The following is a 19,071-nucleotide window of genomic DNA, read 5'->3' as shown; positions in this document are numbered from 1 at the left end:
TTCCCGTCACCCCGCCTGTCACTGAATGGAGCCGACTGGACCAGCTCATGAACAAACACTATTTATGAACGATTGTGACCTTTGTCATATAATATCGGTTCAAAAAAGAAGACATATCACAGGTTGTTTTCGAAACTTGCTTTTCGATGTGCACAGTACATCGAAAAGCATCGATTATCTAAACAGCACCCGGTATCGTTTCTGTTTCGGAGGTATCGAACTGGACTGGTCAATGTATTCCACCAAACTTCCGGGTGTAGTTTGGCTCCCATGGTGCGACGAATCTGCAGTCTGGAATTGCATGATAGCGGAAATGACGTATCTTTTTCAGATACCTTGAATGTAAACAGGAAGTAAACTCTGTTTCAACCCGGAAGGAGGGGTGAAAACGCCTCATGCGCTGGGTGAGCAACTCAATGCAAGTGGATGGGAGGGGAATTCCGGTGACGTCTCTATTATTTATAACTCTATGGTTCAGCCAAAGGGGACTAAAACACTTCATTATTGAAAACTATATGGACTTCATTGGTTGCAAATCTTCCTATACCAGCCATGTTGAGGGCCAAACAGGTGTTGCAAACAAATTAATTAGTTCTACTTCTTCACCAAGCAATCAGACTGTTCAGACAAACTGAAACACCTGTGTTGGTCCTCAACATGGCCGGTGTACGTAGGACTACATTTGCAACCCAAAAGCACTCCGGCAGCCTCCCTACCATTTTGGGGCAAGAGGTTGCACCTAAAAATAATACAATACATCTACGAGAGTCTAAATCTGTTTGTGTTAGGCAACACTGTGTCAGAGTCTACTCTAGTTTGTGGGTTTTCATTTTCTGTGGTGTCGTTAGATTTGAGCAGTCACACACACCTGGCTCAAGTCAAGCTAGTTTAGGTTCTGTTCTGGGTGACTGGTGGACAGTTTGCACATTTTCAGTAATTAGCATTGGAACAACAACAACAAGGAAATTTTCAAGGTATTTATAGGCTTAATCAGTGGAATGGTGATTTTAGCACTTGTGTGTGTACTTGTAGGCCTACTATAAATGTTGCAACTTACAGTAGCTATACCTGGTCCAGCCAGGACTGGGCGTGGGCTAATATGCTTCCTGGAGCGAAAAAAAAAGAAAGGCTGACTTGGGACCAGTTTCCCCCCTTACGCAATCTGATTGGACAAGGAGAGCACCAGCCTCGTGTACACCAAGGGCTGCACGAGTCCTGAAGAGACAGTGCATGGATGCAATGCATTGGATGGATGCAGCTCCGGGGACTCTGTTTGTGGAGAGACTGAGAGAGGGGGCAATATATTAGACACACGTACGCGCCATCATTATAAAGACTTAAAGGAAGGCAGCAACTTTAGAGCAAAAACAAACTTGATTTAATTGATGCTGGAAATTATTTTGCCATTTACAGCATATAAAAAAAAATTGGTCGAAAATATATAACAGAATGCAGTGCGTTTATACTCAGTCTACAAGTTTACTATAATGTTGTTGTGGGAGCATACTAGTGTCAAATCGGCCTTATTGAGAAACACACCGATATATCTTCCATGAAGTGATGGGTTCTAAGTTGACCAGACAGAGGAGTCTCGATGTTGAATCGAAATTGTCCAAGAGGAAGCGTCAGACTACTAGGCACGATAGCCCCGCAGGAGAAGCCGAGAGAAGTGCGGGCATGTGCGGCGGGGACTTCTTGTTTACGTCCCTGGTGCTGAACAAGTCCGACAAGCTCCCGGGGATGCTGCGGAAAACCAACGACAGCCCGTACCTTAGACGAGTGGCTTGGATTCGACAAATACAGAGCTTTCTTCGAGAGCAGAGAGGAGAGCAAGCGAGTGAAGTGCTGAAAATGTTGAGAAAGGTAAGGAGTTGTTTATTTATAGGCTGGCTTGTTGGGCTTTTAATTGGCTTCATTATAGCACGGCTATTTGTACAACTTTTTCTTATTTGAAGTGCGTTTGTCCGTAAATCAACCGATTCGCTTTGAAACAATTCGAGAGTGAGTGCAGACTGCGCGCACGTGTGTGTGTGTCTGTGCGTGTGTGCGTGCGTGCGTATGTGTGTGTGCGTGTGTGCGCGCGCGTGTGTGTGCACGTGTGTGTGTGTGTGTCTGTGTGTGTGTGTGTGTGTGTGTACCCCCACCCAGAGAGAGGCTGTGAACTGCTTTGTTTTGTACACAATAATAGGCTAGAAATCTTTTTTTTTAATCAAAAGAAGAAAATGGCCATTTGCTAAACTCAATAAAGCTGCGATAAAAATCCACTGACCTTTTATAGAACTATCCACAGGTTGTGTTATGAACAACAGCAGCAGACTTTAATTAATTAATTGAGTTCTGTTCAATGAAGTGCCTTTTACCCTTTCTCCACAATTTAGTCATTATGTCAACTGATTCCTACCCAGACACATTAAATGTGTCTGGAGAGGAATACAAAATGTATGTTGTCACTGCTTTTGTATACTGACTCACCTACCAGTGAGGAGCCCCCACCGGGAGGACGCGTAGAGCCGATATCGTACCATAGAAAAAATAGATACCTCATTGGCCGCTGCAGTTCGTTGGAGCCATGGGTGTCGAAGGACAATTTACACTGGGGGGAGGAAGTACGCCGGAAGTGTGGAAGGCACGCTACGTCACGCTGATTACTGGCCAATCACAGTGCATCTTTTCCGGGACTTATCAGACCCGAACATGCGCTCTGTGACGCACGCTTATGCTTCCGTGGTAATTCGCAAGGAATCTCGGGATAGTGTTAGGTTTAATTTGGCACCATTTTACTGAGTATATGATTCGGTATATGTAGGTATAGTTTACTGAGTTTATCTTTAGGAATTCCAGCTACCGTTCCGAGGTCGCCCGATTTGCGTCCTGGCGATTTTGGGGGCGAGACCCCCCCCCAGTGTGTGTGATCACTGTAATGGGTGCCAATCTTCCAGTCCAACTGGAACATAATAAGGCTTATTAAGCAAAACTTTGTAGATAAAATCAAATCAAAAAACACACGCACGCACGCACGCACGCACGCACGCACACACACACACTTTCGAACTGCCCATTCATATAATGCAAGACCTTTTAAAGACAGAAGCGCTTTAATAAGAACTTTGGGCAGCTCTGTGTATAGTGCTGTGCTCTGTTGGTTGAGGTAGTTAACAGGCTTTCATTGCTGACCTGTCAATATCACCTGTGTGTGGGTGTCTGGGTGGCACAGGGTTAACGTATACTCGTCCAGACGCCCACCACTGACTGGAGACATGGGTTCCATTTCTCAACGATGCCTCCGGCTTTGTCGGGCGCTCCAGCAAACACAATTGGCCTGAGTTCGCGGGGGGGAAGCCGACAGGGAATTGTTTTCTTTGCATGTTCAGTGGGGAGCGAAAACGGTGAAACTCCTCACTGTCTGATGAAAGAAACCCGGTGGAACGAATGGTGTCTGTGTGGAATAGTTCATTGTTCAAGGGGCACTGGCGTAACAACGCTATTGGGAACCGGGAAACAATGACCTGTGTGCTTTGTTTGTGTGTCCGTGTGTATTGTTGTACATATCACCTAGGTGTATATTAGTCACAGTAACACAAAGACTAATGCTACTATTTGTTTTCATGCTTTAACTATTTAAGTTAACCAATGTATTTATTTATTTATTTTCGTCTTTTAATGACTTGCCCAAAACATTTACACCAGGTTAAAAGTAGTTCAAGTTCAACATGGGGAACTGAATGTATTGACCAGATATTCCAACATTTCCAGTCCATTACAATGTACATCATTAAACACAGATTACTCCATTGCTTAGAAATGCACCTACAGCACCCGTAGCTATAGCTAGAGTTGCGCGAGCATCATTTTCCATCCACCAGTACCACAGACGAAAAACAGTCTTCTGACCCCTCCACGAAAAGGCCTCGTTGTCCTGAACCTTTATCTATCATTTATACATTATGGATCAATAGTGTGGACTTAGACTGTTATTCGTCTGTGGCATTCATAGTGACAACTGCTCTTAGCTGCATCTTGCATCTTCGTGACACAACTGTCTGGGAGTAGAAGAGGAACAATACAGTACACCCACACAAGGTGCGACAAAAAAATCGCTCACGGCAGAAGCCGCGTGGAGCTTCATTTCCATCCACCAGCAGTCGAGGAAGAGACTCCTGCCGCGAGCAGGTTTTTGTCACGCCTTGTCACAGTAGGTGTGGGTACTGCAGGAGAGACAGGTGCCAAACAATCATACAATCATACAATTCACAATCAACAGAAATGCTGTTAAAACCCATGCACCATATTTGTGGCCTTTTATAATTCATTGTTGGTAGTTTGGTACAAATGATAAAATAAGAATAATGCATGACACTAATGTCCATTGTCCACTCACACAGTCCTCCAAGCTGGCTTGCTGTTAAATGGAAGCAGCTGTGTAGTGTATGCCTGTTTGCTCCTCTTTAGTCTATAGGGCATGGGCTGCCCCGTGACACAGTTAATCCGGATTTATAGTTACAATTTATAATTTAGTGCTCAACGCTCTTAGCGATTTTACTGTACAGTAGTGTGCGAGATCGGAATAACCAGCGTAAGCATAAATTCTAGTCAACAAACAACACAGGCAAATATGCACATATGTACACATGCATGACGTTGTACAATGTTGTTCTCTATGCACTTTACGTGCGTGACTGTCATTTACTGAAAATGGCACATCCACAAACTCACAATGCAAGCTTCTAGTGTTGTGAGCTTGTAGATGTGCTATTTTCATTGAGCGACTAAATTGAGTATAAATTGAACATAAGGCTACATCGGGCGGCTGAAGCAAAAATGTCTGATTAGTAATACTTCATATTGAAAACATCCCGTTTTTCAGTGAGCCGCAAAGCAGCTATTTTTCTCTCAGGGAAGGCTGCATTTTTTTGGTAATCTGTTGGAGCATGCCTGATGCCTCTTTCACACACAGGAAGTCATTACACAAAGGAAGCAATAATACTGGACTGTTACTCCATCTCAAGATCTGCCTTCTGGACTATTAAGTTAATCAGTTTGGGGTCTTCTTGATATTCATTAGTAAACAAGGAATCAGCACTCATATCCATTAAACTCTAAAGCATGCCCACTAATACTAGTACACGTGTAAACGATGCAGAAAATGGCTATTAAAGTGCCCACTCTGTCTAGTTACTGTACAACTGGGTTACTTTTTTCTTTTTTTTGCACTACTACTGCTTACAGGGCAAACATGTCTCTCTAAATAATAATACTAAACATAAATATGACATAAGATGAGTTGACATACTTTTCAATTAAATCTTACTCTGTAAATCATTTGTCAGTGGCTAATCAGTGGCTATTTGAAAGCTATTCCTACTCCATTTTGTACAGTATTTATAATTGCCTATTTTAGATCATTTAGCATCATGTGCATTTTCATGACAAATTGATTGCGCATTCCTCCATTTGTTTCACAACATAACATTTAAATTGTACCCGTTTATATATTATCACTATCAGGGTGTTTGTGAGAGTTATTGTTCCTTATGTCATTAAATAAGTCGAAATGGGGGGGCACGGTGGCACAGTTGGTAGTGCTGTCGCCTCACAGCTAGAAGGTCCTGGGTTCGATTCCCGCTCGGGGCGCTGTGGGTGCTGGCGGCGTGTTTCCTCCTCCGCGTCATCAGTGCCCATACCCGAGGCGGGGTTGGCGAAAGGGCCTTTCTGTGCGGAGTTTTCATGTTCTCCCCGTGTCCCCTAGGGTAGGTAACCTCACAAAAATATGCAGTAATCCTGGTCTCTAAACAAACTGCCTCCCCCTGGCCAACCGGGGTGCTTGATGGAGGGGAAAGGAACTGGTTGGAATAACTTGTTCCTTCCACGTGCTACGTCCAACCAGGGAAACCCCCCCTGTCACGTGTAAAGGAGCAACTTGGACACTCAGGCAGGAAGGAAGCATGAGTTCAAGTCCGTTGCTCTCCCCATGTCCCCCATATATGGGGACTAGGTTGGCAGAGGGTGTGTAGAGAGCCCAGGATCACATTAGATAATTGGCACAGGGGTGAAAAAAATGGATTACAAAATCGAGGGATAAAAAATAAATAAGTCGAAATGACTTAATTGCTTTGCGCTGCTTTTCCGTGTCCCTGTCTAAGCCTTCCTGCTGTTGGGTTAAAAAAAATATATATATACATCATAGTTGTGACATTATTAGATGGCTTCTCTAATTCAAAAAGGTCAGGTTCTACATATTCCTTATATCTCAGCACAACATGCATCGATCCTAATGAGCTCTGGATGTGGGAAAATGATCTTATAAACTCTCTGCTTTTAACTCTTGTGAAGACGCAGCCATCACAGGAAGACGCAGCCACCGCAGCCATCACAGGAGATAAGCGGCTTTTTTATTTCAGAAAGCTTTTGATCTGATAACACAAGTGAAGCAAGGATCTTATAGGCATGTCATTAGCGCTGAGATATAAAAAAAAAAAAAAAAAAAAACTTAAATGTAACATTGTATGAAAATCTTGTGAAAATCTATATGTAATCATTTCATGGAATGAAAATGACTGGATAGATTGCATAAAATAGCTACATTAAATGTATAGGTAAAGCGCTTTGAGCGCTATAAAAATGCAATCCATTATTATTATTATTATTAGCCTGGCTCCAGCCTGTGAATTGCTAGCTATGCTAGCCACGCAAAAATATTTATTTCTGGAAAATAAATAAAATGTCAGGGTGTTAGGCTAAGTTAAATGATTTAAGTCAAATGGTCTACCTGGCATCCCTATTTGGGGCATGTCATGCTAGGCAAATGAAGGCACATTTTTTAACAAGTCACAACAGTAGATCAGCTTTTTTTGCATGAGCCTGTTATACGACAAAGTATAAAAATATGGCATTAATTTATGAAAAAAACATCAAATGAGGCCAAATCTGAGGCCAAATAATAAACCATATAAATGAATCCTTAAGTTGTTTTAGTTAAGTAATTACACATTCGCCATGTTATCCATAAAAATGGCCTATAGGAAATGTTGCTATGTGATGGACCCAACGTTGCTATATGGCAACATTTGCATAAAAACTTACCAAAAGATAAAAAAAGAAAAAAACATTATATTTTCCTCTCCAAAGTACTCCTACAAGACCATCTGAAAGGTTTAAAAAAAAATGCAAGTACAAATACATCCGGGTCTTACAGGGTTAAATAAGGAGATACAGGGTTTCTGGCTGACAGCGACGTTATGCAGCCTACACCAAACGGGGAGGGCTGAACTGGAGGAGAACCCAACAACAGGGAATCCCGCAGAGCTCGACTGTAATAAATCAACCTGAAATCTGGAGGAGGGGAAAACTGCTGATGGGAGTTTTTCTCTCTGCTTCCTGTACCCATAAGGACTGTCAGAATATTGTTCATGTTTTACACTCGCTTCAACCGCCAACCTTCTCTTACAAACTACAGTGTTTTATTTTTAGTTTGCAATGCATGGAGATTATTTTATTGTGGCGCAGTTGACTATTGAAAAGAGAAAAGATGCACACGTCCCCACAATTCTTGATACAATCAGTGCTGGACAAAAAAAAAAACTCAAAGTAAAGAAAGAAAATGTCCGTTGTACATAGAATATAATACTGTCTTCTGCTTCATTCATCAAGGAGTTGACTGTTTGCTTTGTGGCCATTCTGTTCTTATAGGCCCTCATTTATCAATCGAGTGGAAATTCTGCCCCAAATTCGAGTGTAGGATTCGTAGTACACCCACGTCGGGTCGGCATTTACAAAGTGATCGCAGACAGCTGTTTCTTCCTTAATTTAGTTCGGACGTTTATAAATGTGACGGCTGAAATCTATCTGGCACGCCCTATGAAATCAAGCCTCGCCCTCGTTTTTGCGACATGAACAACTGCCATACGACCTGGAAACCATGGTTACAGGAAGAAAAAAAAGGTTCCCTCGCTGCCCCCTCTCTCATACACAGACGCACGCACACGCAAGGCAACTTGCAACTTGTTGTATCTTAAATAAATAAACCTGCATGAATTAAATAAAGCTGTATAAAGGCCTACCCTGTCTGTTTCTCCTCTCGCTTCGCTTCCCTTGCTGCCTGCCTCACCCCCCCCCCCGCACGCACGCACGCACATATCGCAATTTGCAAGCAACTGTCACTGTGTGTTGTTAGTTGTATATTAAATTATTAAAGTCTTTTTAATTTAATATACAACAAGATATATTAGTGAACGAAAACCTGAACCTGTGAACCATGAATTAAATAACAAATAGGCACACACACGCTGCTGTTTTGCATAGGTGCTCCTCCTGTCCTGTCTGTCTGTCTCTCTATCACTGTGGTCCGTCCGTGACACCGTGACCAACTGACCATGCACCGCACGTTCGAGAGTCTTTAGATTGCCTCGCAGTCGCTAGTCGCTGCAGTGGGGGGGCTGTCAACTGTCAATATATGAATGTGCAGCCAAAACCGTATAGCCTCATGTGGCTGGCACTGGTGGTGGTGGTGGGCTGGCTGGGTAGTCTACCTATCTCCGATGCGGTTCCCACTTGCGCTGGCACGGTACATTTGGCATTCGAGCGACGCGTCGGGTTTATTAAACGAGGAGGAGATTGCACATACCAAACTCCAGAAAGACATCGGCCTGCTGTAGATTAGGCTAGTAAGGCTATACAGTAACAGTAGGCTACCCACGCTGGGACTCTCCGCAGCTGCACCACTGCACTATAGTACTCTCCAACGTCCCGTCATGGAAATATTTCAGCACAAATATTTCAGCCCAAATCCTCGCATGTATGAGCTCATGCAAAACACTGTTTAAATGGCTTAGCATACGTTGCAACATTGTTTTTAATTGCGCGATTTTAATTGCTTGCTTGTAAAGTTGGAAATCTCCTACTAATTTCATATGACACAAAGACACATCGTTGATGTATTCTTTTACTTTTTTTTTTTTTTTTTACATTTAGCCCAGACCATACAGTTTTATATAAACAGCCTACATATGTTTAGATGCCTGTGACAGCCTCTCAGCTGGTCAAACAATGCTGCTCCGCTGTTCTACGACAGAAAAACAGGTGAGGACAAAGCGTACGACAGCTCCCGACCAGACGTGGTTCTTGTCTTGGCTCAAGTTCAAAATCAAACGTTGGCGCAAATGGTAAATGCCGAAAATTGCGGTAATTTCGGCGTACGCCCATATTTTGGCGTACGCACGGTTGATAAATGAGGGCCATAGTACTTACAGTATGTCATAATCTGAGGGGTAGGAAAAGCCCCTCTCGTTGGATGGTCTACTTGACAGCCTTTTACATTTACAGTTTTATGTAGCAAGTGACTCGCTGCCCTGGCTGTCCTCGCCATACACAATAATGGTGATGGGATAGCTGCCCAGTGAACAGAATCCCATTCGTGAATCGTGACCTCCGGCTGACACACCACTGTGGAGAAAGGTGGAGGGCCGTAGCATGTCTCATTTAAAGGTATATTCAGTGATTTGACTTAATTCAAATATCACTTGTTTTTTCTTTTTTTCTGGATAATCCTCCCTACTATAGAGTGTGCTGACCATATAAGGAGTTCCTCCCTGTCCCCAGTGAGCCCCTGGGGTCAAAAAACCCTAGTTTCAGTTTTGGTGGCGGGTGGCAAAGCCTTCATCCAATCAGGATGAGAGGGGCCTTCCTCCAATCATGATCGAGTGGGGGCGGGCCTTGGTGCACATGCTGTTGGCCTGTTGCACTTCCCCCCACTGTAGAGCGTGCATGTGCACATTTTGTTACCGGGGTGGACTGGGTGGTTTTCCAAATCACCCAAATCACTGAATGCTCCTTTAATAGAGGACACTGTTTAGAATACATTTTAGGAGATCAGCAGTAAAATGTGTCACAATTATTACGTACTAGCACGGCTAATCGCAATTATCTGAGATAATCGCAAATTATCGTCGTCAATCGTTTCCACGTTGAAAAAAGTCCACATACATTTTCAAAAAAAAATCAAAAATCGCAGAAATAGCAGATGACGTGTTGACAGCTTGTAGATCAACTATTTCCGATATTTTGTACATTTTTTGTAAAGAAAAAATATATATAAAATTATTAAATGTGTCAGTGATTTGATTTCTTTGTATATTTAAGTTATTTACTGTGCGATTTGTGATTACGAAGCCTAAAAGGCAAACAGAAATAGAAATTGTAACGTTCCAATGTTCAATGCAAAAAACACAATTAAATCGTTAATCACACAGCCCTTTGCTAAGTCCCTCCCAAACCCGTCCTTGTCCAATAGGCACGTTAGCAGCGAGGAGACAGGGCAAGCTGTCCTTCTCCCCCATAGAGATACATGTTAAATGTCCATTTAAATAATCATTTCAGTAGCAAGAGCATCAAAATGTCTTCTAAATCAGGAGTTTTCATTGTGCACGCCACGGTAAGACAAATGGTCATTAGTATTATTGCCATCACCTGGGTGGGTCAGTCGTGTATCTCTCTCGACGTTAAGCCGTTTATATGTTCAACTTTTTATCGTCAACTTTTATTTGTAATCGTGACAGCCCTTAGCCCTACGTGTGGATTAGATGCTGAGAACAATTAAGTGATGCTTGCGGAACTCGACTTCGTCTCGTTCCTTACCGCATCACTGTCGTGGCAATAATCACGTTAACCCACACCCTCGTGTAATATTGCAATTATACAACAGTTACCCTTAAAACTAAGAAAATCGCTGAAAGAAATATATTTTTGAATGACAGATGTAGTCACTACGACCACAAATGTCCCAAGAAACTAGCTAGCCTAGCCACCGAGTTTGCTAGCGCTCTGGGAAAACAGAGCAGCTGAATTCTTTGTTTTGATTAGGTGGTGAATGGTGCTGGTTTAACCCACGGCTAGAAGGCCGTTTCAACCAATCAGATTGCTTCCTCGAAACGACCTGTGGTATAATTAAGCAATATTACACGAGAGGGTGTGGGTTAACGTGATTATTGCCACGACAGGGATGCGGTGAGGAACGAGACGAAGTCGAGTTCCGCAAGCATCACTGAAGTGGCAATAATCACGTTAACCCACACCCTCGAGTGTAATATTGCAATTATACAACACTTACCCTTAAAACTAAGAAAATCGCTGAAAGAATATATTTTTTTAATGACAGATGTAGTCACTACGACCACAAATGTCCCAAGAAACTAGCTAGCCTAGCCACCGAGTTTGCTAGCGCTCTGGGAAAACAGAGCAGCTGAATTCTTTGTTTTGATTAGGTGGTGAATGGTGCTGGTTTAACCCACGGCTAGAAGGCCGTTTCAACCAATCAGATTGCTTCCTCGAAACGACCTGTGGTATAATCTTAGTTCTCTGTGTGTGTCACTGTGAAAGGCAGGTGGATGCTGCATGCCATAGCGGGGCTATTTGACATGTCTGAAAACAAACACTGCCTATGACAATGCCACGCTGCGACACAATTGTTGTGAGCTTCTTGTACATCGGCTATTTTCGGTGCGCGGCACCCGCGCGCAGCTAAGTATAGATCAGGCCTGACGCTGCAGTCCTCATGCAGTGCATATCACCTGAAGATGCAGCTTTCTTGGCCTCAATGTGATTTATTGTACATTGTCACAGTAAATAGAAACAGCCTGCAGAAGATACAAATAACATCAACCCCTTGGGATGTGTCCTCGTTCCTAGTTTTATTAAACTGCTCTCTGCACATCACACACTCGTGAATACTTAGGAACAGGGTGGAGGTGGAGGGGAATTGAACTTGAATGAATCAATACATTATTAATACATTCATAGTGTACTGCATGTTTCTACACTACAGTGGGTGATACACCTGAGACTGACACACGCACGCACGCACGCACGCACGCACGCACGCACGCACGCACGCACGCACACACACACACACACACACACACACACACACACACACACACACACACACTGCAATAAGCATTCTGATGATGGGTACCTTACCTTACTAACTTCTCTGAGGACTGGTATTGCACTAAATACTCTGATGACGGGTACTGCACTACTTTTAATCATTTTAATCGCTGCGATGAACAAACCATTTTTAAATCGTAGACATGAGTTTCATCCATCTGTTTCCCTGTGGAGAAATCTAAACGCCTCATCTTCTCACGGAGTATCGCTCTGCTGCACTTGAGCGGGCACGATGAAAGGGAATCATGAAAGGATTATGTAAACACTGATGATGTATTACCATTAAATGATCCATGAAATGTCACTTGAGTATTCAGTTGTGCACCGAGTGTGGATATTTTTCTTTTTTTGTTGTTGTTGCTGGGCTGAATTTGATATTTAGACTCGGTAAATGAAAGATGTAACCCTCGTCCTAATTACCAGTGGTGGAAAGTAACTAAGTACTTTTACTTAAGTACTGTACTTAAGTACAATGTTGAGGTATTTGTACTTTACTTGAGTATTTCCATTTTCCAGTACTTTTACTTCTACTCCACTACATCTCAGAGCCAAAATTTGTACTTTTACTCCACTACAATTATTTGAAAACTTTAGTTACTAGTTACTTTGGAGATTTAAATTTTGATTAGAAAACATACATTAACCACTTCAACCATATACATTTCGACCATTTGAAAATAGCAGATCTACAAGCTCACAATGCGTCGCAATGCGACGCATTGTGAGCTTGTAGATCTGCTATTTTCAATAGATTTTGTACACATTTTGAACTTGTGAAATGGCACATTCTGCACAATGAGTACTTTTACTTTTAGTACTTTAAGTACATTTTGATGCCGATACTTTTACTTGTAACGAAGTAGTTCTAAATTGCAATATTGGTACTTTTACTTAAGTAAAACAATTGAGTACTTTTTCCCACCACTGCTAATTACCCCTTCTTTCTTAAAGGACTTGGGACTCCAGGGAACATCTCTCAATGACATCTTGTACAAGAACCCAGCGTTTCTCAACCTCGTGGATCCCATCTCTCATGAGCTGCTGCTCAGCCTAGCCCAAGACATCCAGTGTCCAAAAAAGGTAAGCGTACATTATGTGCTAGCTATAGTGCAATATAGTATGTTTTTACAACCCGTGGTCCTTCTATTTTGGGCATGTCAAAACTTTCAAAAGTTTTCTTTGCTTTTTCCCCCAAACGTTTTCAAACGTTTTCAAAGTATAGCAAAAAATAGCCGAAGTCCTGATGACACTCGCTCATCCACTGGTTCATGGAAGTTTTTCTCTATGGAGAATAACATGGGGACTTCTTAAAATCGTCTCATATAAGAAGAATTGTGGTCCAAAAATAAACAAGGAGGTGGCTCTGTATCGTTTACGACAGTCAGTCAGTCAGTCATATAACTAATTCACCAGTAGTAACAATAACGTTTTCTCTCAGTTAGTTGATTCTTCATATCCATATGAGTAAAACGGCCGGGATGATTTGTTTATTTTTCGAACACAGTTCTTATATGATCCCCTTATGGGGATTACAATGCAAATAAAAAACTACATGAACCAGTGGACTTAGCGCCCTCTACCGATATTGACGTCAGACTTCGGTGCTCTATTGCATTGTGATACTCTACATCATGAGCTTGTAGATCATTTGTTTTCGCTTTTCGTTGTGCAATGAATGCAGTAAATGTTGTTAAAAGTACTTTTTATCCCTCACAAGATTCTCAGTATCTCTACAAATCCAGTAAAAGTGCTTGTTAACAAATAACTGGACTCACCCTGTTCTCACAGGAACTCTGTAATCATTACCTGCTGAGGCCTTCCTTTAAGAATGCAGGAAATGTATGAGCATGACATTTTAACCATTCAACTCCACTTATGGCAAGCGGTCTGAAATATGTCTTAACCCGTTAACACGTAAATGGGTTTTACTCATACACTAAAATGTTTAGTGTATGTGTTTTGTCCATGTATGTAGGTATGTACGGTAATTAATTTTGTCTACTCTGTATACATGTTTGATTTGATCATTGTGACATGTATCGATGTTGGGACCCCCCTCGAAAATGAGATGGTACTGTACATCTCAAGGGCTTTTTCCTAATAAAGAAACTTGAATCACCAAACCCGGAACCCCTGCAGTAGCCCACTTAACCACTTTTTTCCCGTCTGAACTGAGTGGTGCTTTACTCTGTACTGTACTGTACTGTACTGTACTGTACTACTCCATACTGTACTGTACTGTACTGTACTGTACTGTACTGTACTGTACTGTACTGTACTGTACTACCCCATACTGTACTGTACTGTACTACCCCATACTGTACTGTACTGTACTGTACTGTACTGTACTGTACTGTACTGTACTGTACTGTACTGTACTGTACTGTACTACCCCATACTGTACTGTACTGTACTGTACTACCCCATACTGTACTGTACTACCCCGTACTGTACTGTACTACCCCGTACTGTACTGTACTACCCCATACTGTACTGTACTGTACTGTCCCGTACTGTACTGTACTGTACTGTACTGTACTGTACTGTACTGTACTGTACTGTACTGTACTACCCCATACTGTACTGTGCTGTACTGTACTGTACTACCCCATACTGTACTGTACTGTACTACCCCATACTGTACTGTACTGTACTGTACTGTACTGTACTGTACTGTACTGTACTGTACTGTACTGTACTGTACTGTACTGTACTGTACTACCCCATACTGTACTGTACTGTACTACCCCGTACTGTACTGTACTGTACTACCCCATACTGTACTGTACTGTACTACCCCATACTGTACTGTACTGTACTGTACTGTACTGTACTGTACTGTACTGTACTGTACTGTACTGTACTGTACTGTACTACCCCATACTGTACTGTACTGTACTACCCCATACTGTACTGTACTGTACTACTCTGTACTGTACTGTACTACCCCGTACTGTAATGTACTGTACATTACTGTACTACTCCGTACTGTACTGTACTGTACTACCCCGTACTGTAATGTACTGTACATTACTGTACTACCCCATACTGTACTGTACTGTACTACCCCGTACTGTGCTGTACTGTACTGTACTACCCCATACTGTACTGTACTACCCCATACTGTGCTGTACTGTACTGTACTACCCCATACTGTGCTGTACTGTACTGTACTGTACTACTCCGTACTGTACTGTACTACCCCGTACTGTAATGTACTGTACATTACTGTACTACTCCGTACTGTACTGTACCACCCCATACTGTAATGTACTGTACATTACTGTACTACTCCGTACTGTACTGTACTATCCTGTACTGTACTATCCTGTACTGTAATGTACTGTACTACTTCATATTTGTCTGTACTGTACTGTACTACTCCGTATTGTACTCACTGCTCAACAGTGCCATCCAGTGGTATTAGCGAGGTGTTTCAGCTGTCCGTGCTTGGACATAGGGACTCTGGGACAGACATACATACAGACACACATAGCTGCGTATAGGAGTGGCTAGCACCACTCAAAAATGTAAGTGGTTAACTAAGCAGAGGTGAAAGTACACAAAAGATTTGCACACATCTGGATTTATGTGTCTGTTAGAAAGCCCTGAAAATAGAACAATTACCGCACACTGCCCAACCTGCACAGTACAAGAGAAACTTTATTGAAGACGTAACGTTTCGCTCAGTTACAACCTTCCTTAGTCAACGCAGTCAACCTCAAATGCCCGAGGAAGGTTGTCACTGACTGAAAATGAGTGTATACAATCCCAGTGTTGTACAGCAACTATAGACACAGTGGGCACTTTAATAGTCATGTTCTGACAGGGTCATTTAACTCATTTTATTGTTGATGAAAACATTAAACGTGCTGTACTGTAAGTTATATTGGTTTGGATGAAACAAAAAGGGTATTTGCTTCATCCCAAACTCTATATTCTGATAGTGTTTGTTCAGTAACAGGGCCAAGTGGTTTATTTAGCACTCGGTAATGGCTGTGTGTACAGGGCTGGGATGTAGGGCAGAATCGTGACCTTGGGGTCAGCGGACGAGGCACTTAGTAGCGGTGGCATCATCTGGGTGCCAGAGGACAGAGGGAAAGAGTGATTAAGACGTTCAAATTCAGACATCGTTTATTTTAACGGTTCGCCGTTAGAGTCAGCAGTCAGTGTATAGTTCAGGACCTACACGCAACACATATCGCTGTTCTAATTGTGTCCGGAAGTCAAGTCCAAATGCGAGGGCTGCGAGGAGGCCGTATATTTAAGGGCTATTATCACGAGTATTATGTAATGGTGTGGAATGAGAAGGACACAAGTTGACACAGGTTGTCTAATAGAATATAGAATGCCATACATACTGTATAAGAGCTGTAATGAAAGAACATTGCTTTATCCCTGCAATCTCGTTATTGTATTTTTGTCACTGCAATGGGTGTACAGTGTGGGTGAGTCCTGCATTAGCCCATTTTGGGCGGGAACCCCTTCTGGTGTTTTAAACATTATGTTATAATTTAGCTATTGAAAAATAGCAGATCTACAAGCTCATAGCGAGTGGCGCGCTACGAGCTTTGTAGGTCTGCTATTTTTTGAAAAATCGTGAAAATATTTATTTCAGAAAACTGGAGGATTTAGAAGATTTTTTTTAAAATTTTTGAGGTCAGGCCTAAATGGGTTAAATACATAACATTTATGTTAGGACCAAAGACTGAATATGTACTGAATATCAAAGGCGGCGGCTTGAAGGGGGGTGAACCGCACTCACGTAAAGTAGTTCATAAGGGAACAGTCAGTATAGTAAGCTTGTCAGATGTGCTAATGAGCAACACCGGCGCCTCCCCAAGGAGGAACCGTGCTGTCACATTTCCTTCTCACCTGCTATACACCTCCAACTTCTGCAACAACACGAGTGTGTGCTACTTACAGAAGTTCTCCAATGACTCCTCCACTGTCGGCTGCGTCGCGGATTCGTGCGGATGACAATGAGGAGTTCAGAGCCGTGGAGGAGAGCGTCACATCACAGCGTGATGTGAAAGCAATCACCTCTCCAGCTCAACATGGGAGAGACTGGTAGTTATATAGGGCTTAATTTAATCGTGTTTTTGGGCATTGAATGAACATTGGAACATATAAATTGCATTCATGTTTTAAACTAAAATTGCACGGGGCAGATATGGCAATACAAGAGAAATGACTGTCAATGACTGAGTACCAACTGTTGTGATCTCTAAATGGACCCCCTGTCTGGCTCCGGCAGGCAGGTAGTGTGTGTAGGCTGGGTGGTGTGTGTGATGATCCAGTTGAAGTACCTCTGTTGGTACGGAGACGGGCCCGGGAGAACAAGTAATGAGACACAGTATAGGCACTAGGCAGTATCACACACGCAGGTTCACAACGTTTATTAGACAGACAGGGAATATCTATAGTGCTGGATCATAGACACGAGACATGAAGATGCGCGACAGAGGAACGTGGCATGATGATGTGCAAGGTTGACCTCACGATGTACAAGGCTTGTCGGCATGCCTTACGGGTGCCACCTAACGGGATGCCTCAATATATCTAGAAAGTACAATGCAGACAGAGAAACATATCGCTATCAAGCACAATGCAAGGCTGTACTGTCACATATCAAGCACACTGTATGAATTTTCGCTATTTTTCGAAATATTCATCCATGCAGATGAATAGAAACAATTCTAACAATAATGCAAAAATAATTGCGATGATCTCAAATATTGTGATCATGCGATTATGTGATAATCTAATGATTGCATTGGACTACTACCAGAAGAGCAAGAAGAGACTTCCCAGCAAGCACGGTCAGGACCTAGACGAATTAGTGACGTCTCGATTGGGGCCAAATCAAGTCAAACCAAGACTAGTCAGATCTGGCCCAGAATATCACCTGATTTCAACCAACATCAATTCTGCTCACTAAGACGAATGTCCCTGGATGAATCAGAAAGAGTCAGATCGTGGCCAGATCAACTTAAGTCATATCATAACTAGTCAGATCTGGCCCAGAATAAGCTATATTATTTCAACTGGTGAAGACGTCCTGGAAATGACGTAAAGATCATCCCCATATGGGCTGGGATCTGGCCTAGTCCTGAACGTCACTGGAGTCATCAGAGGACGTCATCATAACATCATCATGACGTCATTTGGCTTGCTGGGTTCCATCACCGTCTGAGAGGAGGAGTGGAGATGGCGGGTCCCCACAGGTTCCTGGGAGTACAGTACACACGAACAATGAACTGCATTGTACTGTACTGGACACAGAGGCCCTCTACATCAGAGGTTCCCAAACATTTTCATGTCAAGGACCCCCAAATTGACACTCCTCAGCCCGCGGACCCCCATTAGAAAATATATGCCAGGGACCCCCATCGGAGAAGATTTTCACGGTATAGCAGTGATTCTCATTTTAATTTCAAGGACCCCCCAGTTTGACATGCATTAGGCTACGGAGTACGGACGCCCATTTAATGCCATTTTCTCTCTGGGACCCCCAATTTATATTGTAAAATCAATGTTAATTTAACTCTGAGAGTGTACAAATGGAACCAAATGGACCCGTTAGGGTTCATTTGGTTCCATTTGTACACTCTCAGAGTTAAGCCAGGAGGGGAAAGAAGCGTACCACCTATGTAGACGTGCTGCGGCGCGACAGCTTGGCTGACAACACCGCAGAGCTCAAGAACCTGATGTTGGATAGGAAATTGTGGAGAGAATCCCGAGTTGGTGTTGGCTAGACCTCACTCTCGCAGCAACTAACTAACTGTACACTCTCAGAGTTGCAGACCGCTAAGGGTCCATTTGGTTCCAAACTATCATTTAGCTGGGGACCCCCTGAAACTCCCTCAAGGACCCCTGGGGGTCCCCGGACCCCACTTTGGGAACCACTGCTCTACATGAAGGGACAGAGCAAGGTGTTCTTCTCGAGGAGGCTATGTTCTACTGTTCTGGAGCAGCCAGTGTTTTTAGTCTCAGATTTCTATTAAAGGCAAAGGTGCAGCATCTCATTTTCAAGGGGGACTCCGAAAGGGCGAGGTTGCATGCACGCATCCGCCATGGGTGCCGGCAGACTGCTGGGCGAGTGCTGGTGCTTTGGCATGGGGGGGTCAG

The 19,071-nt window shown here is 42.9% G+C and overlaps 1 protein-coding gene across 1 annotated transcript in view; it reads left to right on the top strand.

The window, feature by feature from the left end:
* Positions 1-1,560: 1,560 nt before the first annotated feature.
* The window catches only part of LOC306939355 (leucine-rich repeat-containing protein 75B-like), a gene marked incomplete at both ends in the record, with an annotated part of 50,017 nt that continues 32,506 nt past the window's right edge, over positions 1,561-19,071 (top strand). The window contains 2 exons of the mRNA XM_079523942.1: positions 1,561-1,863; positions 12,892-13,020. Coding sequence (XP_079380068.1) covers positions 1,561-1,863; positions 12,892-13,020 — 432 coding nt within the window. The remainder of the gene's footprint in view (positions 1,864-12,891; positions 13,021-19,071) is intronic.

The sequence above is a fragment of the Electrona antarctica genome (genome assembly GCF_951216825.1).
Source record: "Electrona antarctica genome assembly, chromosome: 16".
NCBI lineage: Eukaryota > Metazoa > Chordata > Actinopteri > Myctophiformes > Myctophidae > Electrona > Electrona antarctica.
The sequence above is the reverse complement of the archived record's forward strand: the minus strand, read 5'-3'. Positions and strand labels throughout refer to the sequence as shown.